Source organism: Kryptolebias marmoratus, linkage group LG10 (genome assembly GCF_001649575.2).
Source record: "Kryptolebias marmoratus isolate JLee-2015 linkage group LG10, ASM164957v2, whole genome shotgun sequence".
NCBI classification, from domain to species: domain Eukaryota; kingdom Metazoa; phylum Chordata; class Actinopteri; order Cyprinodontiformes; family Rivulidae; genus Kryptolebias; species Kryptolebias marmoratus.
This window is the reverse complement of record NC_051439.1, coordinates 6,424,589-6,448,395: the sequence shown is the minus strand read 5'-3', so window position 1 is coordinate 6,448,395 and position 23,807 is coordinate 6,424,589. Positions and strand designations below refer to the sequence as shown.

General features: G+C 42.0%; 2 protein-coding genes across 9 annotated transcripts in view; both read right to left on the bottom strand.

The window, feature by feature from the left end:
- Positions 1 to 27: 27 nt before the first annotated feature.
- Positions 28 to 7,703, bottom strand: exd2 (exonuclease 3'-5' domain containing 2). 2 transcript variants are annotated; one of them, XR_003038996.2, is made up of 11 exons: positions 7,499 to 7,703; positions 6,466 to 6,536; positions 5,033 to 5,470; positions 4,539 to 4,795; positions 4,324 to 4,450; positions 3,878 to 4,188; positions 3,680 to 3,786; positions 1,813 to 1,948; positions 1,355 to 1,723; positions 512 to 1,154; positions 28 to 426 (listed from the first exon to the last, which is right to left on the bottom strand). XR_003038996.2 is itself a non-coding variant. In XM_017415288.3 (10 exons), exons 3-10 carry the CDS (start codon positions 5,426 to 5,428, stop codon positions 938 to 940), a joined length of 1,920 nt encoding a protein of 639 aa, XP_017270777.1. In that variant the 5' UTR covers positions 5,429 to 5,470; positions 6,466 to 6,536; positions 7,499 to 7,703; the 3' UTR covers positions 28 to 937. The 2 variants fall into 2 exon arrangements, 1 of the variants encoding a protein (XP_017270777.1); XM_017415288.3 differs by having other exon boundaries at positions 28 to 1,154.
- A 1,349-nt stretch (positions 7,704 to 9,052) lies between these two features.
- Positions 9,053 to 23,807, bottom strand: part of numb (NUMB endocytic adaptor protein) — a 43,345-nt gene continuing 28,590 nt past the window's right edge. Inside the window, exons 3-12 of one of the 7 annotated variants that reach the window (XM_017417584.3) lie at positions 23,272 to 23,346; positions 18,458 to 18,490; positions 17,708 to 17,782; positions 16,619 to 16,759; positions 16,180 to 16,384; positions 15,587 to 15,886; positions 14,375 to 14,518; positions 13,692 to 13,820; positions 11,736 to 11,780; positions 9,053 to 11,089 (exon numbers count right to left, since the gene is read on the bottom strand). In XM_017417584.3, coding sequence (XP_017273073.1) covers positions 10,434 to 11,089; positions 11,736 to 11,780; positions 13,692 to 13,820; positions 14,375 to 14,518; positions 15,587 to 15,886; positions 16,180 to 16,384; positions 16,619 to 16,759; positions 17,708 to 17,782; positions 18,458 to 18,490; positions 23,272 to 23,346 — 1,803 coding nt within the window. In that variant the 3' untranslated portion in view covers positions 9,053 to 10,433. The remainder of the gene's footprint in view (positions 11,090 to 11,735; positions 11,781 to 13,691; positions 13,821 to 14,374; positions 14,519 to 15,586; positions 15,887 to 16,179; positions 16,385 to 16,618; positions 16,760 to 17,707; positions 17,783 to 18,457; positions 18,491 to 23,271; positions 23,347 to 23,807) is intronic. The other 6 variants (XM_017417601.3, XM_017417618.3, XM_017417592.3 and 3 more) reach the window with 6 other exon arrangements.

Here is a 23,807-nt window from a genome sequence, read left to right as displayed (position 1 = left end):
TACATTTATATTCATAAACAAGTCGCATGAGATTCATACAAACATTTATTTTATTCACAGTTTTAGGAAAATCTTGTGCTTAAAGCAGCCGATTTAATCATTTAAAGTGTCTTTTTGTAAATAAATTCAGAATTTCACAAGGGTTCAGTTTTTATTCTAACAGTAGCTGACATCCATGACTGACTGGACTGTTTGGATGGTGTGGGACGACGTCATGCTGAAACTGGAGTGATGTGAGGAGTCTCCGGCAGGCGCGGGGAGGAAGAGGCACACTAAAACATGAGCCATGAAGACACCCCGACCTTCTGGAGACGGAAACATCAGGGGTTTAAATGATCAGATGCCAACTCTGCTCCCGCTGTGGGAAAACGACCACAGGGAAGAACCAAACACCTATAACAACAAACTCATCCTTCGTCTGCTGACCTAAAACAGACAACAGAGTAAATCATTTCTGTTTTCCGTCCAAACGACTCGTTTCTCAAACTCATGGAGACAATAAGCTGCTCACCTGCAGTGTGAAATATAGACAGAAAATAAGAGCAGGTTGCAGCTTTTTTTTCTTCTTCTTAAAACATCGGTTTGTGATTATTAACCTAAACTTTTTAACATAAATAATTAGATTTTCATGATTTTAAAAAAATGTTCACATTCTCACAACATCCACCACAGTGTTTCCACATTAGTGTTTTCCCCACAGATAGAAATCGTTTCCTTAGAACGAGGGCGAAGAGTCCTCTGTCCATCACAGACAGCATCCACAAACTAGGAACATTTCCATTCCTGTTGCTTTTGTATTCACCTCCCCTCAAAAAAAAAAAAATATAGCTATGTAGGTGAGAAACTGTTGGGTTGGTGTTGATGTTCCTAATCCAATCACTGGACAAGGAAAAAGGTCAAATCGGCCCATTTCCTGCCGCAGCGTGGAGCCGCGCGGTCAGTTGAGTTTGATGGGCAGGTCCGCTCCGTATTTACGGAGGAACTTGCTGTGGTTGTGGTCCACGGACCAGAGCGGGGGGAGGTGGCGAGGCTGCATGGTGCTGAGGAAGTGCTGCCTCCAACGCCGCTCCAGGTCCATCAGGCCCCGAAGGCCCTGCTCGGCGTGAGCCTGGACCACCTTCAGACCGTGAGGCACGTACGCCTCATTTAGGATTCTTCAAACGGAGAGGGAGAGGGGTACAGTTAGAGTTCAGGCTTCTGTTGATGCTTTGCACTTCTAAGAGTTGTGTTAAAAAACTATATATATATATATATATATATATAAAAAAACAACCCAATTCTTTGGATGTTTAAAGAAATGACTGATCGACTGACGACTAACTTTTGAGAACAAACCCTGCAGGTGGAAACTTACCTCGTCTCCAGACTGGCGGCCTGCTGCAGCGTCTCATCCGTCAGCTCCTGCTCCTCGTTCATGCTCAGGAAGTTCCTGATCAGGACCTGCAGCTCCTCGCGCCGCGACTCCGGTAGTCCTTCTCCGGCGCTGAGCAGCGCCCGTGCCGCAGAACGAACCTGCCGGCGGTCCGAGTCTTCCAGCATCCGGACTCCCTCCTCGCAGCCTTGAGGGGCGGCGAACTCGTCGGCCAGCTGCTGCTTCAGGAACCCGTCGTGCACGTTGGATGCAGCGTGGCAGCTGGTGCAGAGCAGCAGGATGTCGTGGGAGTTGTGGTCTTTCATCTCTGTGGGGAAATGGCGTCTGTACTCGTGTGGCACAATGTTTTTCCTGTGTGAGCAGGAGAATCAAAGATTACCATTACGCACAAAGAGCTAAATAAAAGTCGGGTTTCAGATGATTACGTGAGGCGGTCAGACCTGATGTAGGAGTCTGCTTTGCCACAGACCACACACAGGTTCTCCTTGGCCGTCAGATAATAGTCCTGCTGTGAGTCAGGACGTCCTGAAGGCTCAAACAGCAGCCTCACGATAAATGGATCCTCGCTCTGAAGCACTGCAGCACAAACACATGAAGACAACTTCAGTTTCAGCAGGTGTGCCAAATGACTGAGCAGGAAACCTTCCCCAAATTAAGTAATAAAAGTCTTCAATCAATCGATCAAATTTTATTTGTATAGCACATTTCAGCAGCAAGGCATTTCAAGGTGCTTTACATAATTAAAAAACAAAATAAAAACAGCATGTGACATTGAATAAACAGTAAGAAAGAGAAAAACATCGAAGACATCAAAAACCCGCACTCTAACCCTAATTTAGCCATAAGCAACTCTAAACAGGTGGGTTTTAAGTTGAGATTTAAAGGCACCCAGTGTTTCAGCTGTTTTACAGTTTTCTGGAAGTTTGTTCCAAATTTGTGGTGCATAGAAACTGAAAGCTGCTTCTCCTCGTTTGGTTCTGGTTCTGGGGATCTTAAAGGCCTAGCCCACATATAGCTGGATATCTGGTAAACCGATTAGTTTTTTTATGCGATTTGGCCTTTCATCCACACCTAACCTCCGTCTAATAGCACTAAAAACGACTGATAATGAAACCTCCAGTCAAAGTGAAGATTTGCAAAGATTTTATCTGCTTTTGTATTAGCGTGGACATTGGTAACTGCAGATTTAAAGGTCTGCACATTATAGTCTGCGACAAGTAACGCGGCGCTGACGTCACATATGAGACGATTGTTATCCAGTAAAGGGAAAACATCTGCTATCAGAGAGGGGCTGATTTTCACCTCAGTTCAGACGCTTTCGGCCTGTTTGTTTTTACAAACCCAAATGCTACAATACGTTGAATTGCAAAGGAGAAGGAAGGCTTGGAGGGCAGCAGTTTTACACCAGCTGTCCCTCCCGATATGGAGGCACAATGGCGCCACCATTCAACATCGCTGTCGCTGGTCTTGGATCAGCGATCATAAATGATGATGATTTAAACATGCCCCCCTATTGGTTGGCATCTTTAAAACAACACTCAGTGGTGATATTCAGCAGGTTCATGTGGAAGAACACTTTTTAAAAGAAAAAAAAACCAATCCCATGTGGATGGAATCATTTCTTCAATTGATGTGGCAGAGATATTCGTTTTTTTAAAGACCCGGCTACGTGTGGACTAGGCCTAAAAATCAACTGAAAAATGTAAAGTTCACTGCATTCATAAGCACCGTTTGAATCTCCATTTAGCAACATTTTCATCTCACCAGCTGGTGTTTATGAATCCTGCTGAAACGCTGCATAACTCCAGTTTGCAGATCAGAAATGGGCATTCAAAACACTGACTGTTTAAACCAGTGTTTATAAAATAAAGTAGTGATAATAGGACACCCATCTGCAGGAGTAATGACACAAACCTGAGGAGATAAAGGGTCTCTCTGCACTTTGACCCTCCAAAAGGGAGGAGCAACCACTTCATGGAGGAGATTATTTAACGTGACATAATGATGTGGCTCTGAGCTGGCTCTCTGGCTGTGGAAAACCAAACTGGTTCTGAACTTGAACCAGTTAGGAGCCAGCTCTAGGATCTTTAGTGGGAAAGCCCTATATGTGACTTTCTGAGACATAAACCAGTTGCTGCAGGTGTAACAAAAGGTGTCATGCTAAAGATAATTCATCATCTGCAGAGGAAAAACAATCTGAAAATGCTGAAAGCTAAGAGAGGCCAAGTGACAAATGAATGGCTGAATGTCTGTAACAGAAAAATACTCTACAGGGCTAAAAACAAAGAAGCTGATGCTCCAGTTTACCTCCAATTCCTTTATCCAGGTACCACTTGGCTTTTTTCTTGTCACACGTGCACAGAGGCTGGCCATCAGGCGCATACAGGAAACAGTTATCATAGAGAGGAGACTTCCTGAAACAAGCAAGAGGATGAGAAGTATAAAAATGTGTAAAGTAGAAACAGTTTGCAGGTTGGACTGGCTCTTCTTCAGCCGTTTCCTCACCTGGCAGAGTAGCCGACACCCAGTGGCTTCCTCTTGTTGTTTTTCCGAGGGTCTGGGACTTGCTGATCTCCAGACTCCGGACTTTCGCACAATGCCGGCTTCCTCGTCCTCCGCCTCCTTTCGCCATCGCTGGTCCTATCATCTCCGTCCCCTCGGCCCCTGAACGGGACGTCCACCAGGCCCTGGCAGCGGGAGACCAGCTCCGAGAAGGAGCTCCCGCTGGAAAAGGCGGGGCTGGCTTCGGACTGGAGGCCGAGGAGACGGAGGAAGAGCGCCACTGAAACCTGAGCATCTCTGGCAGCGTAAGTCATCTGGAAGGAGCAGAGAGAAGGATTTCGTCCTTCTGAAAACAGTTTGTTTCATCTCACCGTCACCTTTATGTAAACTAAGTATTTTAAATCTCAAAAGAAAATGCTGAAAAGAAGTGAAAAGCAGCAGCTCAGTACCTGTTGCAGCGTTAACCAATCTGCCTCCCAGTCACTGCAGCGCAGCTCCAAAGATTTATCAAGAGAGATATTCAGCAGATCTGCAGCCAAGGACTTCAGACTGAGGCCATTACTCACAGACGTTTGTCTGAAGGTGGGACAGGATTAGAACGTGGAAGCAGAAGATGTAAGATTTTTTTTTTATTTCTTTAAAAACTGCCGCTGTGAAAGCCTACCTCTGTCTTAAAGCGAGGTAACGCAGGTCGACTGTACACGTCAGCGTCAGGCCGTAGTCGCGCGTCAGACGCTTCCCATCCTCGTAGCAGCCGACGCCAACCTTTAGGATGTGCGTGTCTCTGAGGACTTCCATCAAAGTGTGCGGGAACAGCTGCTGCCCGCTGCGGAACGCCAGCAGCCTCACCAGAACGCACAGACCCGAGTACGTGGCCACCTGCAGCAGGGAGACGGCCGAGGCTCTGCCCTTCACCGACGCCTGCAGCAAAAACAGCAGCTGTGTCACACAAGACTAAACCAATGGGGATTTAAAAAAAAAAAAAGGTTTAAAAATGAAAATTCCTCTTATGTAATACTTGGCTCCATTTCTTTTTTTTTTTTTTACAAGTTTTGTCTAATTTTTTAAAGCAAACCTGTAAAGTTTCAGGTGGGTTTGTCCTTTTTGTTAAATGTGAAAACACGCTAGCATGCTATTCCTTGTGCCTTTGGTCTTTACCCATTCGCAGTCGAGCCCCAGCACAGGGAAGACCAACAAATCCTTCTGCATCAGCGGCCACATCTGCTGCCACTCCTCCTTAGAGCTCACCAACACCGGTTTCACTGCCAGCAGCTCATCAAACGACAGGATGTGGACAGGAGGGGGCGACTTGGCGGTCTGACACTCCACTGTCTTACAGCCCTTCTCGGAGCAATCGGGTGGCTCCACATGTTGGTACTCCACGGCACTGAGAGCGGTGTTCACGGGACGAGGAGCCTCCACAGGATCCACCACCTTCTGAGTGGAAGGCAGCTTCTTCCTTTTTGTTCGGTACACCTGCCATATGAGCAGCCCTCCTAAAGTCACTCCGAGGACTGTGGTCACGACAGCAGTTAAAGGTCCTCGATGAGACATGTTGACTCGCAGTGATCTAAAAACAGACTGAGCAGGTCAAACCTAAGAAGACATGGAGAGGAGGGTTGAGATGTGAGAAGGCAGATCAGTTTATCACGTCTAGGCTGGACTGTTATAATTCTTTATTATCTGAGTGTCTAAAAATCTCTTTAAAAAGTCTTCAGTTGATCTAAAATGCTGCTGCCAGAGTTCTGCTGAGAGTTAGGAGGAGAGATCAGATTTCTCCAGTTTTAGCTTCTCTCCACTGGCTTCCTGTCGAATTCAGAACAGGATTTAAAATCTTCCTTCTAACATACAAATCTCTCAACAACCAAGCTCCACCTTATATTAAAGATCTTCTTGTTCCATATTTTCCTAACAGAGCACTTCACTTTTAGACTGCTCCTAGACTGTGGTTCCTAGAGATTCTAAAAGCAGAACAGGAGGCAGAGCTTTCAGTTCTTGTGGAACCAACTCCCAGTATCTGTCTGTGAGGCTGACACCCTGTCTGCTTTTAAGATGAGACTTAAGACTTTCCTTTCTGATAAATCCTATAGTTAGGGTTGGTTTGGGTTTCCTGAGCTCTCCCTTAGTTCTGCTGCTATAGACTCAGACTGCTGGAGGACAAACTGACCACATTTCCTCACTCTGCTGCTGTATTTACTCGCTCTACTGTAATTATTTCTATAATTAACATGCGTTTTTCTTTATTTTTCTTCCCACAGAAACTCCACCTGGACCAATCCTTCTGTGTCTGTCTGTGTCTCTTTCCTGTCCTCTCAAACCCCAGCCAGTCGAAGCAGACGTCCTGAGCCTCATCCTGAGCCTGCTTCCTGTTAAAAGGGAGTTTTTTCTTTCCTCTGTCACCAATGTGCTGCGAGGAAGTGAAGATTCAATGCAATTTGTGGCTTCCTTAGATAGTGAACTTACTAATTGGCTTTTAAAATGCATTTGAATGGTTTTATGCAGTGCGCTGAGATATTTGTTGTGAACTGGCGCTATGTAAATAAACTGAATTAAATCAATAAGTGATCATATGTTTATTTGTGAGGTCTTACCTTTCGCTTGTCAGGGAGTTTCCATCCAAACCCAGTTCCGTTTCTGTGATCTCTGCTGGCACTGGTCATGTCTGCATCAGAAAACAAAGTCTTGTCTTATTAAGAAGTTTTCATGTTATTGCTTCTGTTAGACTTGTTCCTCTCAGCGCTGACTCTGTTGCAATTTGATTCCAATCACCAAATTTGTGATTTTCCTACCTGGCAGATCCATCCCTTAAAGAAAAATTTATTGTTTTTTTTTACCTGTGGTAACAAACGAAATTATTACTATTACTTCTTATTAGATTAAATATAACTTATTATCCTTAATCTAAGCAATGAAAGCCATATTCTTAACATCAGAGGACATTTGTTGAACGTTTCATGGTTTCTAGTTTTGTAGAAATTTGTATTTTTGATAGACAACTTTTCATTATTCAATGAAAACTCAGGACATTTATTGTCACAAAGTTTTGAATTTTAAAAGACTAACTTTTATATTATTAATCCACTGATACAAGCTCTATCAATTGAAATCATTTGTTTGAACATAAAACTCTTGAAAACGTTTTTTAGACACCTCCTGTCACTGAAAACAAGATCAGAAAGCTTTAAAACATCATTTCAGATAAATACTAATGGGAAAGCCTGCAAGCTGGTTATCTTAAATAAATAATTACATCTAACTTGATGTGTCTGAGTGGACTAAAGGTTACTAAACTTGGTTATAGTCTTTAACTTGGTAGTTTGCGCGTGCCTATCTAAAGTTAAGCAGTTTTTATGTCTGACGGACAGGTGCCTTGATTCAAGCTAAACCACGGAAGTTAGTCCTCATTCGAAGCTTTGTTTTTAAATCCAAGACGGGCTCAAATGTGTTTCACAGCTTAGTTTCTCGCAGCGTTTTCTCATGTAAGTTTAACCAGCCTGGTTAGTTAGCACCAACAGCTAGCCGCTTTATTTCACCGTCTTATTAACAGCTCGCGGCGCTTTTTAACCACTCCGGCTTTTTTTAAAGTCAAATTTCCCAGATTCACTATCTGCCATCCAACCTTACCTTCAGGTTTCTAACAAACACAACGCCACTTCCACACACATGTACAGCTGTTTGCCCTGATGAACCATGTCTTCTTCCGGCTGCATTTATAACCGCGCTCTCAGTCCGGCGCCCCCTGCAGGACGGATGGATACAGAATCACGCATCGATATAAATAAAGACGGACGACGCGCCTCCGCTTTCTCCCGAAGCCGAAGCCAAAATGTCCGTTTTTGTAAGAGTCGCCATGTTGTATTTTTGGAGTCCTGTTCTCCTAGCCACCTGTGCATGAAGTCAAGCCTCGATTGTGATATCCAATCAGTTGTCCTGGTGAATCCGACAATTAATACCTCGAACCAATCAGCGATCGTATTGCATCCAGATTTCGCCTGCACGTTCAAGAATTGACCAATCAGGTGCGAGCATAAAGACTACCCTCCAACTCCCGGAAGTGAATGCTTCTGCAATAACAGTGGTCCATAAAACAGGCTTCAGATGCATGTTTAACATAATGTTCTATATCCATATCGGTTTTTGTTGATAAAATGTTCATCCCATCTGTGGAGGCTAATTAAGTGATGAACATCAGATTAACAAAGATGTTAATCTAATCAAAATGTAGAAATATGTAATGCAAATACTAAAATGTATAATACATATTTAGTTTTTCCAAGTCTGTTATTATTATAGTAATTATAAGATAATTAGAGTAATACCTAATATTTATATAATTGAATACCTGACCACAGAAACTTCAGTTTTCACAAACATAGTATCAATAAGTAGCTATTAAACTCAGTATTTCCAGCGCTTACAGAGAAAAATAAGTGTGTGACCTGGCTTTGAGCTCGGAGAAGGGCCGCTGCTCCTCCTCATCAAAAGGAGTCAGTCGAGGTGGTTCAGGCATCTGATTAGGACACCTCGCATTGGACGTTTTCCTCCGACTGGGAGGAGACCCGGGACTGACCTAGAACTGTGGAGGGATTATATCCTCTCTGGCCTGGGAACACCTTGGGATCCCTCAGGAGGAGCTCCTAGACCTGACCATGTATAAGCAGTAGAAAATGGAACCCACTGGTACCCCTCAGCTGCCTCTGGAGTCTTACCAGCTAACAAGGCCTGATAGGACACCTTCAGCTAGACAGCCTCCCTAACCCGGGGTGTCCACCACCGGGTACAAGGATGGCTGCCACAAGAGGCACCAACAACCTTGTAGCTACAGCTCAAGGCAGCTGCCTCAACAATGGAGGCACTAAACATGGCCTAGTCGGACTCAATGTGCCCCGCCTCAGCTGGGATGCAGTTAAAGCTCTGGTGGAGGTGCAAGTAAAAGATCTTTTTGACAGGTTCTTCTTCTAGGCGTTCCCAACAAACCTTCACTACACATTTGGGCTACTGGGTCTGTCCAACATCTTCCTTAAAGAAACAGTCTAAAACGCAAATAGTCTGAATTTGTAAGAATACAAAACAAACACCAAAAGACACTTTCATTTGTATGACTTACAGCTGATTTAAGAAAATCAGCTTTAAGTCATATAATATTTAAAAATAATTAAATGACCAATCAAACTAAGCAACTTTCTCATATATTTTTTCAGTTTATTAGGTTAAATCAAGAAAACAGATGGGATTTGTTTTCTAACACCATGAATTTATTCAATCTATTAGCTTCAGTATTTCTCCAACAAACTGGATTAAAGAAATGAAATAATTACAAAATGGAAAAATAGAGCAGAAATCCTGTTCACAGGTTTGATTTAGACGAAAAATAAAAAGATGACAGAGACATGAAAGCATTTTATCTCCCTGCAGTTTTCTGCTGCCCGTCAGAACCACAGCAGGTTAACGGACGTCAGGCTAGATCAGCTACTGGAGCCCCACAACTGACCGGGCCACTGGTCAGGATCACCTGTGAGCTCAAATTATCTAGTTTAGTGCTTGTGCAAAATAATAATAAAAAAAAAAAAAAAATCAAAATAAACTACTAAAAAAATAACCCAAGAGGCCATGAAACACGATTGTTGCATCCAAGTGTGTTAAATAATAATATTAATATAAAACAAAAGACGGGAAAAAAAAAATAAAAACAAAACATTCCATTTTGATTTGTACTAAACCTACTAAAACCTCAGTACAGGTAAAAGAGAGGCACCACCACCACGTCTAGGTCCAGACTGATTGTTGCTGCAATGAGACCCTATTTCATCCAATCACCGGATGCAACAGACAGAAAAAAAAACAAGAAAAAAAAAAAACATACACAATAATAAAGCAGCTGTCCCTTCACAAAAATCTCTTTACATCACGTTAAAAATTAGCACTGCTGTGAGTGGTGTGTACAGTATAGATTAATATATATGCACATATATATGCATATATATGCTTTATGTATAATATATATGATCATTTCTTGTTTACACAAACATAAACTTGTTGCATCATAGCCAGTGCCTTTGGCAAGATTACTTACAACTCTTCTGTTAAATTCCAAAGCTATTTAAAATATACTTAATGCATAAAAATAAACATTTTGGCATTTTCTCGTTCTATTCCTCTGACTGAGACATTTATAATGAGAATGTCTCATCTGGTACTGAACTTCCTTTATCTGCTGGGGAGGAGGCGGGTTATGTTCTGCCGTCACAACGTGAAGGGGTGGTGGTGGGGTCAGCGTGGATGCTCCACATGGGGAAAGAGTGGGTCGGTGCTGGGTGGGGGTTAGCATGGGTCTCCACAGGGTAATAATGAGAATCTTGCGCTCCACAGCATGAAGAAAATAGAAAGAGTGCAAATGAAATGCCTGAGGAGCTGCAGCCCTGGGAACAGCCAACTGTCTGTTTATATTTTGAATTTTTTTTCTCGCCCACGGCAGTAAAGAGTTCTGTCTTCCAACCAGGATGAAAGCAGGAGGACTCATCTCTTCCGTTCACTCCGGTTCTTTTAGATTGCACGGTCTTCAGAGCTGAATCTCAAAGGTCTTTTGCAGCTCGGTGGAGAAGGGATTCGTTGGGGAAGGTGTGGTGCGCTGGCGTGAGCGGCTCTCCAAGGCTGCCCACTGGGCCTCAAAAGCATCTTGCTGTGACAGTGCAGGCTGGGTGGATGGAGAGGACTGAGCCGCCCAGCCGTCGGCACCGTTAAAGGTGGCGCTGCCGTTGGAGGGCTGAAGGGGAGCAGAGTTCAGCTCTGTGGATTGTTGGAGATTCATGTATGGGCCGACGGTATCATGCTGCGGTGTTGTAGAGACGGGGGCGGGGAATGACTGGGGTTGTGTGGCTGAGCCGAACACGTTAGCCACCATCTGTGACGGAGTGATGCCGAACACGGGGACACTGGGCTGAGGAAACGGCAGCCCGTTGGACACCGGGTAGGAAGGTGGAGCCTGAGCGTTAAAGACAGGCTGGCGAGGGGGCAGCATGGGCACAGCAGGGGGTACAGGAGGCATGAAGGCCACCTGGGGAACAACAACGGGATTCGGCAGCGGAGCTCGGACAGATTTAGAGACTTCTTCCAACCACCGGTCTGCTTCTGATGCTGTGCGTTTGTGAGTGCTGATGACTGGAGAAGATGAGGGGGGGACTACAATCACTGGTGCAGCCGGCTGCCAGCCACTTCCTGTTGGAACAAAAGACAAGCATCAGTCTCACTCATCTAATTAGATGTTGACATTAATTAGATGCAAAAAGCACAGAAGAGTTTGATAACAGTCCTAAGTGGTTAAATAGAAGACAGCTGGACTTCTCCTGATTCTTGAAGACATTTCCCTTCCCATCCAAAAACCTTCTTCAATTCCGGTCACTAGTTAGAAGTTCAAGGCCTATAAGACTCTACCACCCATTTCAAATATAACAACAACTTTTACAGACAAAAGCATGGTTGTGCCATGGGATCCCCAGCTTCACCCATTTTGGCCAATCTTGGAGGAAGTGGACAGGAGAGTCTTGAACTCTTATCGGGGAGCTACACAAGCCACTGTTTTGTATATGTTGACGATACCTGGCCAGGACTGGGGAATAACTAGTTACAAGTAATGGTGTTACATAATTTCATTACAGAACAGACATAACTGTAATCCATTACAGTTCCTGTGGAAGATATTTAATTAAAATTACAGTAACTTACAATTTGCGTAACTATTTTTGGTGAAAACAGGCTATATTGAGATTTTATTTTGTTGCTGCTGCTGTTTAGCAAATGTCTTATTTCCAACATCATTATGAAAAGTTTAATTTGTTGTTTATGCCTGTTAACTACTGCTTACCGATTATTGGCTGATGTTCACGGCCTGAAGGAGGGCCAAGTGATCCTGTGTGTTGGTGGAAATTTGAAAGCATGACAGCGGAGAGCAGACAGAAAAAGAAAGAAGAGGAACATAAAAAGCTGTGATTAAAAACACACAAACAGTCAGGATCTTTCACAAAACTAGTCAGCAGTGATGCAGCGGGTCCATCATTGTTCTCACTGACTCCAAGTTAACTGATATGGAGACAGACCAACAGGAAGCTTCGTCCACTGCAGCGAACAGGAGGATATTAGCTTCCCCACAGCCCAAAAATAAAAGGCCTAACTCGGCAGAACCAAGTTGATGGGTGAGTTTCAACTGTTTTAGGTCTCAAACAGAGAAATGTAGAAAACAGAAGCAGCTTCTTTCATATCTTTCTGCAAAAATCTAAAGAAAATATTCAACTGATAATAATAAAAGCTGAATAATCTTGAGAAAGGTGAAGTTGTTTATTACTGTTTAGTGATTACTATATAAAAATCACTTGATTAAGTATCATTTGGCCAGAAGCAGGTTGCCCACCTCTCCCCCCCTCCTTCAGGCAGAAAGCTGTGGAGCATTAAGAGCAGGACTACCAGCCTGAGGAACAGCTTCTACCCTGATGCTGTTAGGCTGCTGAACTCTGGTGGGGCTCTGCAGCCAGGCTGTTATTTACTTGTTTACTTGCTGCTGTTTATTTAACTGCTGCTTTTTACTGCTGATATTGTGATACTACTGTTATTTACTTCACTACTGCTGGTATACTATTATTGTCAGTTGCTGGACTAAAAGCAGGACCAGAGTAATGAAATTTTGTTGCACCTCATGCACCCATGTGACATGAATGACAACAAAATGTCCTTAAATCCTTGAAGAAGCCTTAATAGAGGAAGGTGGCTTATTACATTTTTATAGTAACTATTTAACTTTTCATATAAAACAGAAAATGATTCGAAGAAAAAATTCTAAGGGGAAACTGAAGTACACTGCTGTTCTAATTGCACTGCGTACTTGGAAATTTTGTACTTGTCAAATACATATTTACCAAGTAAGCAAGGACGTACTTGCATACTTCCATCTACGTTAAACATGGGAAAACAACGTTAAACAAAGGAGGTGGCCTCAGGTTCCATCTTTCTAACACCTATAGGTCAGCCTCGACTCATCTCTCCAGGTAGGTTCACACCTGCTCACATGTTGGCCTCATTAGAAGGGTTTCAACAAGTGTCCACGACCCAAACTACTCACAGGATGGAGGAGTGAGTGACCTAACGGCCCATTATTATGATTGTTATGACGATTTATAAGCTTGGAATTTCCCGCCCAGAATCAAAACTGAAGAAGCCTTTTGGATGAGAGGAGAAACATCTTTAAGATTCAAGGAAATTAGTCCAATTGTCTTTTACTGAACCACTTAGGATTGTGATACTGTAAACATTTCCTATGGCCAAAAGCTGAATGGTTATTAACAGATCACACATGATTGTGAATAAGATCATTTACTAGGTTTGACCAAAATGTCTATAACTCTATCCATTCTTACTATAAAATGATCTTAGTCTAAAATTCTGGCATGAAAGCCAGTAGATGATACACACTCCGACATGGAGTGGTAGGTGTTTAATTTTACTAGTGTTTTTTTTTTTTACAGATTGTACTGAACTTTTCTGGAAGCTCAAAGAGTGATTAAACATCCAGGTGGTAGTCCTGCTGCCTCTATGGAGTCAGGTCAGCTTTGTTAATGTAACCATGTACACATCTGTGTTCAAACTGCTAAACACACATCTAAAGACCTCCTAGTCCACCTCTGAGTGTGTTTTCAATACAAACTGAGCGAGCTTACTCCTGTATTTACAGCTGTCCAACTGTGATCAGATCAGCCAGGTCCCACATGAAAATCAAAGTCTGATCAGGGTCTTAAACTCCACGTATGAGTCCGTACGAAGAGCTACTTACCTGGCTGTGCTGTGGCTGGGGCCCCCCCTGGGTTCTTAGCCCAAGGGTTAGTTTCTCGAGCAGGCAGAGCGGGGGGCAGGACTGGGGGGTTAGCAGCAGCAACAGAGAAGGCAGGCATTGAGCCATTCACTAAAGCAAATAAGAGACAGAAACTAGTACGACCTTATACGTCAGAAGAGGTGGGCTCATCTTTAGACAGACACGTGCAAGGTGCCATGCAGGTAGCAGGCAGTCTTAAGAGTTAACAACATCTATAAAATGCACATTATGTTAATGGAGCATGCACACATTTTGCAAATGCTAATTTAAATGGGAAGCAACACAGTTTTTATTTTATAAGAAGCCAGATCAGCAGGGAAATCAGCCAAACTGTAGAAATGAAGATTGGTTCATAGGAGATTCAAATCTGGATCATAAACAACTTATGTTATCATTGTGTAATTTAATTGGAATCAATGAGGTAAATTTAGGAATTTAAGTAGGTCTATAAACTTGAACCACAAAAAAACCCCTAATTTGTCTTGTTTTCATCAGCTATTTGTGGATTATTAACTAATAAACTAATACTCTGCAGCTGATCCAGGGAACTAGTTAAATGTGAACCAGATTCAGAGCTGTTCCTACAACACAGAGCAGAGCGAGGATGTTTTGAGTGTGATGAAGATGTTTAAGCAGGTTGTTACCTGGTGCCACAGGAGACTGAGGAGAAGAAGCTGGTTTGGGCATTGGGGCTGAAGAGAAGGGGTCCTCCGAGGGCCCGCTGAAAGCTGTGGTGATCTGAGTACACAGTGCACTGATGCTGTCACCTTCTCCTTCCACCTCAGGGACTGCATGAGAATCATTCAAACAAGCAAATGAAGTAAAACAAATGTCTTCATTTTAGCAGCTTTTATTTTAGCCACCTCGGTATGAGTCATTGCATGTGATAGATCCCCAATTGTTTTGAGAATGCACAAAACTTCTATAGCTAGGTTGGGGTGGTTTATTGTTGTGATGGCAGCAAATGTGATTCACGGTGGAGCATGATGCCAACAGTGGCAGCATTTTATGACGTAGGGTTTACAGGCACCTGTGTGGACTGGAGACAGTGAATTTGAAGCAGGCAAAGAAAGTAGTACCTATAATATTGACTTCATAAATAAACTTCTATTTTGATCTTGTAATTTGACGTCAATAGACGTTTAAGTGAAGGATTATTAATTGGTTGATATCTGCCGAGGCAAATTTTAAATTTCAGATTATTTAAATTATGCTCAGCAGCTGAAGAAACAAAATAAGATGGTGATAGATGAAGGGAGTGTCCTGCTTTGAGCTCCTGAAAAAAAACCTTGATCTGGTTGGGGTGGTTTAATGTTGATCTGTTCATGGAGGTGAAGCCCAGGGTGTTTCTGATAAATGCTTTGTCTCACGTAGCGCCAAAGAGGCGTACAACGTGGCTTCTGTACTTACATTAGCTACTGCCCCATTGTGCATAAACTTGTACAATTTCTATATCATGGCACACTGTGACATTCAAAACAAGCCTATAAAGCCTATAAACAGTGACAGAAAAGTGCTGCACTTTTGTTACAGAAGTTTCGTGCATGTACAGAAAGTATCCTGGTTCTATCTGGATCTGTCACACTTTACACTGTTTTATCGGACAGAGTGGAGAGCCTGTTGGGTTCCCAATGCATGAATGTAGACCTCTCTAATCTACAAAGACTGTCCAGATTTTTTTATGCTGTCATTATCCAGCGTGAAGGGGCTTTAGTAAATGCAAAAAAAAAAAAAAAAAGCTTATTTACATTTTTTATTTATTAATTTTCTAGCAAAGTCACAAGATGCAGTGTGTTTTATATTACATATATGAAATACAGAAACAGAAATTTAACTAAACTGTGTTATAAGCTCACCTGTATTTTTCATGGGGAAGTCAGACTTGCGCTGCATGGTGGAGGGCAGCTCATTCATGCGCAGTGAAAGCTGCCTTTTGAAGGGAGACGTCTTCTGGCTGAGGGCTGGGAAGCCCCTGAAGGAGCCCTGCCTGGCGAGAGCCTCGACCGGCGCGTGTCTGCGGGGTATCGCCTGAGGTCCCAACGTGCCCATGGAGAGAGGCGGGGAGGACGAGGGGGATGGGGAGTCTCCCGGCTGCTGTACTGACGAGTTGACCACACTGTTGACAGAGTTCCCAGGAACCTTTACATCTGTCTCTACTGTTAAAAAGAGGGTAACAATGAGTTAGAACAAAGGCAAGGAACTAAAAATTAGGTTACAGGTTTCTTAAAAAATATATATATATAATAATAATAATAACCCTGAGAAGGTAATATTTAAAGGTGCTAATTATTTACATAAATCAGAAACTGAATGACCAATATACAAGTACCTAGTCAAATACATCTTCTGTTTATCATAAAACAGATGAGCTACATAAATATAGATTATCAAATGTAAATATTTTCTTTAACTAGCCCAGAAGTTAAAAGTCTGCACTATAAATACAGACCCATTTTGGTATCCTGTAACTGTCTCATGACTTCTTCTCGCTCTGCCGCCTCTGTTGCCGTAGTAACACGAAATGAGCCCTCGCGAGTGAAAGTGGTTCTGTTAGCATCAAAGGTTGCTGTGACACCACACTCCTTTTCCCGTTTCTGTTTTCGCTCCAGACACGCAGCGAACGCACAACCCACAGCATGACTTAGTCGTTCGCCCTGAGAGGAGACAAACACAAAGATATTGTGGCTCCTGTTAAAAATATAATCCTGATTATATCAATACACAGAGCCAAGTGAATGTATTTTCTTGTGCAAACATCTATGTTTAGGTCATTAAACTACAAGTACATCAAATGACAACAGCGATATCAGTTCAAATGGAAGTGTGAGTTCACTTTACTCAAATAAAACATTTAAAAATTCAGGTAATGTATGCTAAGGAGTTCTTACGGAGTCTTTAACGGCCATAAAACAATGACAGATCCAGCGTCGTGTGGTACCATCTCTGCAGATGTAGGAGAACGCCCTCTCGAAGTTCCTATCTGGTGCACAGAATGACACCTTCTCTATCGTCTGATCCAAAATCAGGTCCTGCAAAACAGCAGTTTCCTTCATCAGAATTGCATTAGTCATCTTGAAGCCTGAGCTAAAGGATTTAATCTCAGTGACTTTGATGACCATGTTCTGTCACAGAAAGCTAAAATATTAAACCACAACCAGCTTCAATTGTCACATTGAGAGCATTGCTACATAACTCAGAAAGAAATCTTATTGCTTCATTGGTTTGAAGTTAAAATAAAGAAAAAATGTTTACACTAATTTCCACAAAAACAGAATTTTTTCTTTATTTATTAACAGTGGAAGCAAATAAAAAGAGTAAGGAATTTCCATTGAACGTCTTTCATGTGTAAACATTTTCTTTTGATAAAATATCATTTTTAAAATTAACCAGTGTCGCCTGTAGGTAAATACATAGATCAATTAAATGAAACCTTTATTGTTAAAAAAAAAAATCCTTAACAGTAAAAATCTCTCAGAAAACACCTCGATAACAGATTTACACAAATTTTTTTACAATATTTGAGAGAAAAAGGCTTATTGTGTACATAGAAAAAGTCTTAGATCTTTAAATTCAGCTTGTGAAAAATGGGAGCAAAAACAAAAAGTGTTTTGTTTAGATTTTTTGTTCAGTATACAAACCTTACAGCTTAAAAAGGAACTATGAAGAAAATTGGTTGTAATTCAAATTTTAATGTACGTGATACTCATACAGTCGATCAAATTACCAGATATTTCCAGCAGATGTCACTGTGGCCTTTGGTTTGACTGTTTCCACACCACAGATGGATTCCTGCAGGTGCACTGAGTACAATCTTCCAAACAGGGCCTTTGGGAAGTTATTAGACCTGAACTAAAGTGGCTTTCCAATCATTATTATTCTTGAGCTGATGTCTTCCACTGAACATTTCCAGCTACTAAAATGACATTTACCTCTCTCAGTATCTCCCCCTTTTTCGTTGATTGAAGAAATGTTTATACCTTTGTTTTGTCGTCTACAACACGAAGACCATCTGCAGACACCCACAACACAGCTCGCACTGGCTTCTTCCCAGCCTGCAAACACACAAACACAACAAAACAGCAAATTAAAATTACAAAACATTACCAGCTTTATTCTTGTGGGTAATTCCTCGGCACCTACTCATGAAAACCTCTAAACACACACACACACAAAGACACACACACAAGGCACACCTGTAAATAAGAAAGAGAGAGAAGTCGGTAAAAGACTAAAGAGAGTCAGAAGTTGTTTTTCTGACAGCTGTGCCTCACAGGAGGAGTCAGATTTTAATCAAGTAAACAAAAGGGTTGGTGTGAGATTTGGTGCTCTGTTGCAGCAGGAAGTGATGAACCCCATTAGTTAAAATAACAACAATGAAAAAGGAAACATTCATTCACACAAATTGTTCATTGTTCCATTTTCGGTTCATGAGCAGGGCTGAATGGAGAGAACGCATGCCTGTTAATATAAAAACTCACACAGATACTAAATGTGCCCTGCTCCGACAACCACTCCACCTTGACACACACGCACACACACACATACAGGCATTACTGTGTCTGACTCACTCCAGACACAATGAACCCGTCTGTATGAGAATGTGTGTGTGTGTGTGTGTTTCTTCCAGCCTTCAGACGTGATCAAAGAGTGAAGTGCGGCAGAAGGAAAATTAATTATGATGCTAAAACATGAGAAAAACACTCAGATACACAAAAGCAATAACTTACTTTAGAAAAGAATCCTTTGAAGAATTTCCTGTCCTGGAAGTGGATGTGGTAAAAAGGGAGAATGGGTGAGAAGGATGGAGGAGATGGGGTAGGGGGGACAAGGCATGAGAATGTTACCTAGGAGGTGTAACAATTGTGTGGAGCCCAGAGGAAGGAGTTTGATTTGGGGTTTTGTTTATTGGTGAAGTTGGGTTATAAGTGAGTAAGATGAGTGATACAGTGGTTCAGTTAGCTTCTTCTGATTTATCATCAGAGGTTTGGTAGGTGCTACATGATTTATGACAATTACTGTTAGGAAAAAAAAGTAATTTAAAAAGACCATGTTACATTTCCAAGCTGACTGCAGAAAGTGACACCTCATGGTTCCTATTTGATTTAAAACATCAGAAGAGTGCTCCACTCCTAGGATATTTGAGCAAATCAACAGCTTGAACAGAAACCTACAGGTGGAGGTTTGACCCCTGAGCCTGTACAGAGACCTACAGGTGGAGGTGGAGCGAGACCTGATCCTTCCATAGCTTCTCAGCAGACAGAAACAAAGGGAAGGCTGATCTCTGGGTCAAGTCTGGAACTGTTTACTGGTCAGCCAAAGTTTGGAGTCAAATTGGGGGTCCTTTTACACCACAGGTGTCAAACTCCAGTCCTCGGAGACCGCTGTTCTGCATGTTTTAGATGTGTTCTTGCTTTAAAACACCTGGTTTAAATGGATGACTTGTTGCCATGCTCCTGGAGAACTTGATGATTTGGTGTGGAGCTAATCAAACCATTTGAATCAGGTGTGTTGGAGCAGAAAAACCTAAAACCTCCAGGACAGCGGCCTTCAAGGCCTAGAGTTTGACACCCCTGGTTTACACAAAGCTGTTTTCCATTGAAAATGTATCATTTATGTTATAGTTCAGCCATTCGGTTACACGACAACAGCGATTGGATTATCTGACACTGAAACCTTTTGAACCCAGGTCTCAGAGTGGAAATTTTTGGACATATCATTTGCATTTCAAAGAACGTTGAAATGTGTGAAATCACACATGCTCACCACAGACGGCTGCAGTCAGTAGCTGTTCTGCACATGCTTGAGTACATCAACACAGTAATGAGGGTGGACAGCAGTTTGTGCTACTCATCCTTTTCAACATGTAGCAGCAACCCAACCTCACTGTTGGTCCAAACAAACATCAGTGTATTCACCATTTTGGATGCATCCGCTTTCATGCTTTAGAGACTTGTGTCTGCACACATGCACGTTTCAGCGCCAACTAGTGACCAGGCATGGAAACTACAGCGGGTTCAACGACCATAGGAGTACTGAGTAAATGTGAAACTTTTTTCTAATCAACATCTGAAAATCATGATGTTTCCAGGAGATCGACCACGTGTAAACAGGGCCTTAAGCTGCTACAACTTCTTTTAAAAAAAGTACAACCAAACTTAGACTAGTCTTAGCCCCCACACCCTTCTGCTCCCTTTGAGTGTCTCTCCTTCCTATAAGCTGTAAAAAGGAGTGCCATTCTGCTGCTGTTACACTGCCATGGTCACATGTTAATAATGCATGATTTAACTTGTTAGCAGGACTAACTAATCTCTTGTTAGTGTGTGTTTGTGGAACCCACACAGACATGCAGTGATAGAAAAACCTGCACAGCCAGTATTAGTCATGGTTAGAGGAAAAATACCCGTAAAAAATAGAATAGGTAGAACAGAATTGTGAAAGGGGTGGGGTTTGGAGGCATTTCTCTGCATTTATTACCTGCTTAAAAAAGACAAAAAGTATAACACCAACAAAAAAAGGTAACATAACATTCAAAAATTAAATTGGTAGTCTGAGATGAGACCACAACAAGGAAAAGGCTTTTTCAGCAGAAGTAACAAAAGAATTTTTTTTTAGCCAACAAGACAATAATGAAACAAGAAACTTGAAATTGTAAGCATTTTTAAAAAGTAATAGGGGCTCCCTTAGACAAAACCTTTTAAAGTGAAACCCACTGACAGCTTATAGGTTTTTGTTTGTCAACCAAACAACCATAATCACTGACAGGATATGCAAGAGTAACACACGGTTCTTGCACAACATCTTTACCTCGCAACATTTTTCCTCCACAAACAGAAGAGCAAAACCTAATGCTCTGTGCTCTAAATCCAACTTTACCCTAGGAGCAAATACAGATTTTAATGCATTGTTTCCCAGGTTTAACATTTACTCTAGATTGTATTTCTCCAGTAAAGAACAGGAAGACATTGAAGGTTGTTTTTAGTTTTTGAAAGCACATGGACTCTGATCACCTGCCAGTTACACACTGATACGTACAGTATCAACTTCACAAGTGGTGACCAAGCTAGCTAGCACAAGAAAAAATGTAAAATATCCCAATAAGAAGCTTAAACTCAGAGTACTCCTCCACCTCAAGGACACCAGACAGCAAAAAGACAGCTTTAACTCAGAGTATTCCTCTACCTTGAGGAAACCAAAGAGCAAGAAACAGCTTTAACTTTGAGTACTCCTCCACCTCAAGGCAATCATCAAGTGACGGCCTGATGATAGCAAAAAAGAAAAAAAAAAGAAAAGGGCAGTTTGGAGGTTGATGGTGCTGCACTGCAGCCTCCTCCCACTCCCACCTCCATCCTCCCTTCTGAGTCACGGGTTGCAGAGCTGTGAGAAAACTCTCATTACCGTCCCAAAGGCTGCTGGGAATCGCCTCACGCACACAAACACACTAAGACTGACAGCTGCACGAGCAGTTCCTTGCAGCACCATTCGTACACAGACACATCTGAACACACTTTCTGCTTCGCTTTCTCTCCATCAACTCACTGCTACCCTTCTCATGTCTTTTTGTGAAATCTAAGACTTGAAGTGCAGAAGATGTCAGACAGGCTTGTCGATGATGCTATCTACCCGCTATAAGCTGACACCAAAAACTAAGATCTTACAGGTGTGGAACTCTAACCCATTTAGGTGTTAGTTTACTTGCTGTGCAGTGTTAAGTGGTGTATTCTCCATGGGTAGGTACTGCATGTGTTGCCTGGCAACAGTCATCTTATTAGAGAATCAGGGAAGATGAACTACTAGAGCATTACTTATTGTATAATTGGTTAATAGCTTGCCTTGGTCTGTTCTGACAATCCAACTTGAACAAAGATAACTGGCATTGAGAGGCTGTTGACCGTAGACAGACATCCTAACGACATTAGTGCTGGAAGTCTATGATTCAAGTCATCTATCAAACTACAGTCAAACTCCAACATGAGATAACCGGATATCAGACCTATGATTCAACAATTAAACTCACTATGATGGAAAGCTAACTGATAGAAGGTTCCTCATGACTCATCTGTTTGCTTCTTCAGTGTAGAAGGTTATTGCCAGAATAATAATAGTAATACTTTATTATTATTTTAACAGCAAATAACAAAAAGACAGACATTTTTCAAGTCTGATGTCTTTAGCTTTAAAATGCAAGTCATTAAGTTTCCAAATAAGGCTTACGAGCTCATCAGGTGCAAGTGCATGCAAGCTTCCGTGCCGTATCTGTGTGCAGCCTTCGTACTTCAGTACACTTTGTGGGTTTGTGAGTGTGTGCATGCATCAAGTACATCTGTCCTCAGTGCCTCAGGGCATGCTTCTTTCCCTGTGTGGGTTTTGTGCACAAATAGTGGCTGCTGAGTTCAACCTCACTGTGTGTGTCAGTTTGGTGGCAAGTGTCCACGAGTGCGTGAAAAAACAAGAACAGTGAATGAAAGTGTAGTGATGTAAGCGTTGGGAGACTTTTTCCTGCATCTGATGTATTAAGTAGCCCTTTTGTGTATGACAATAAAACTGTCTGTTGAGTGTCTTGTTACTGAGAAGCAGAGAGGAAAATGTTTAAGAAACTTGTCCTCCTGTCAGCATTAAAGATGGAGAGAGGAAAAAATGGACTCCATATTAAAGCTGGACTGTGCATCTTATTGAGTGTATGTGCTTTACTGTTTGCATGTTCTGTATAATCACACTAACAAAGTATTTATTCTCACAACTTAAGTGGTCTTTATTAGGTCATTAGGCTACAAGATAAATAAAGTAGGTACTGATAGTACAGCGAAACTTGTGTTTCCACACAAGTTTTGTTGTACGTGTACAATGACAACAAAGCCTTTTAATCCTTTTAATCCTTAATCCTAGAGGGCAACTGGGTGTGAACTTTTCACTATGAACAACAAACTGAAACTGAAACCAGACAGTAAACACGATGAGCACAAGATTCATCGCCTTTGTTATCACAGAAATCAAATTTAGGTCTGTGCTGCTAAACCTCCTGTGATCATGCAGAGACAAACCTGCCAACTCAGATCTAGCCTCTTCTACTCACAAGCGTTTATGATCTGGGTGAGGCTTTGAGCAAACAACTGATGACATGGAAAAGAAATCACTTCCCGCTTCCCCTCCTTATGCTCCCTAAACTGGAATTTGTTCCTTTTACGCAACTCCAGTGAAATCTACAGGAGCAGGAAGTACACATTGACCTTTTCGCTCCAACTAACACAAAGTAAATGGAGAGTGAGGGAGGTTTGGGTGGAGACCCTTGTTGCCAACAAGAGCCAACAATCAGAAATCACTGACCCTCTAAAAACAAAAAAAGTCCAAAGTGGAATAAACAACACTAGGAAGGTAGAAAATGTAAAATGACAGATGAGGGTGATCTGCTAGAAGTGAATGAGTTCAGTCAGATGCTGGTAAAAGAGAGAATGAAATGCGTGACAGTACAGAGGATAGGATAACCGCTCCGGAGTGCCCTCATTCCTGGAGGTATAGACTTTTTGCTTGTTTGATGGAAACCTACCGTCTTTAGGCGCTTTACTGCATCCTCACAGATGTGCATGCCTCTGGATTCCTCCACTTCCACATGCCCCAAGTACTACAGCACAGACAGAAGAAGACAGAAAGGGAAGGAAATTTAACAATTTAAACTTTTCTACTTTTTATCACAGCTAAAGTTTAAGAATAAAAACAGAGAGTTAAAAGCCAGTATAGACTTTCAAAAGTTTGCAGTGAGTGCGTAATCTTTTTTGCACAAACTGTACTTTACTACACAATAAGTAGCAAAGGTACGTAACTCTCAGACTTCTCACATTATATCATGACAGGAGCAAGTCACTTCAAATAAATCAAAACAGTCTCTGCTGGTAACTGAGTTTTCCCACATAAACTGACTTGAACATGTGGAAAATCAAAAGAAATATTGTCTGCAGTGGCACATTCACACATTTTCTTACCATTCTTGTGTTGTCTGTCTACACTGCGACAATAAAAGTCACAAATTTAGGTTAAAGTGCAACTGGATACAAATGAAATGTTGCTTCTTCTCCCCCCCCCCCC

Bases quoted from the DNA above. Each gene is read 5' to 3' on its own strand.
- exd2 (XM_017415288.3), bottom strand. From the start codon at position 5,428: ATGTCTCATCGAGGACCTTTAACTGCTGTCGTGACCACAGTCCTCGGA. The intron at 4,796-5,032 runs GTAAAGACCAAA...TTTTTGCTGCAG, and splicing joins TGGGGCTCGACTGCGAATGG to GCGTCGGTGAAGGGCAGAGC. The intron at 3,787-3,877 runs GTGAGGAAACGG...TGCTTGTTTCAG, and splicing joins GGTGTCGGCTACTCTGCCAG to GAAGTCTCCTCTCTATGATA.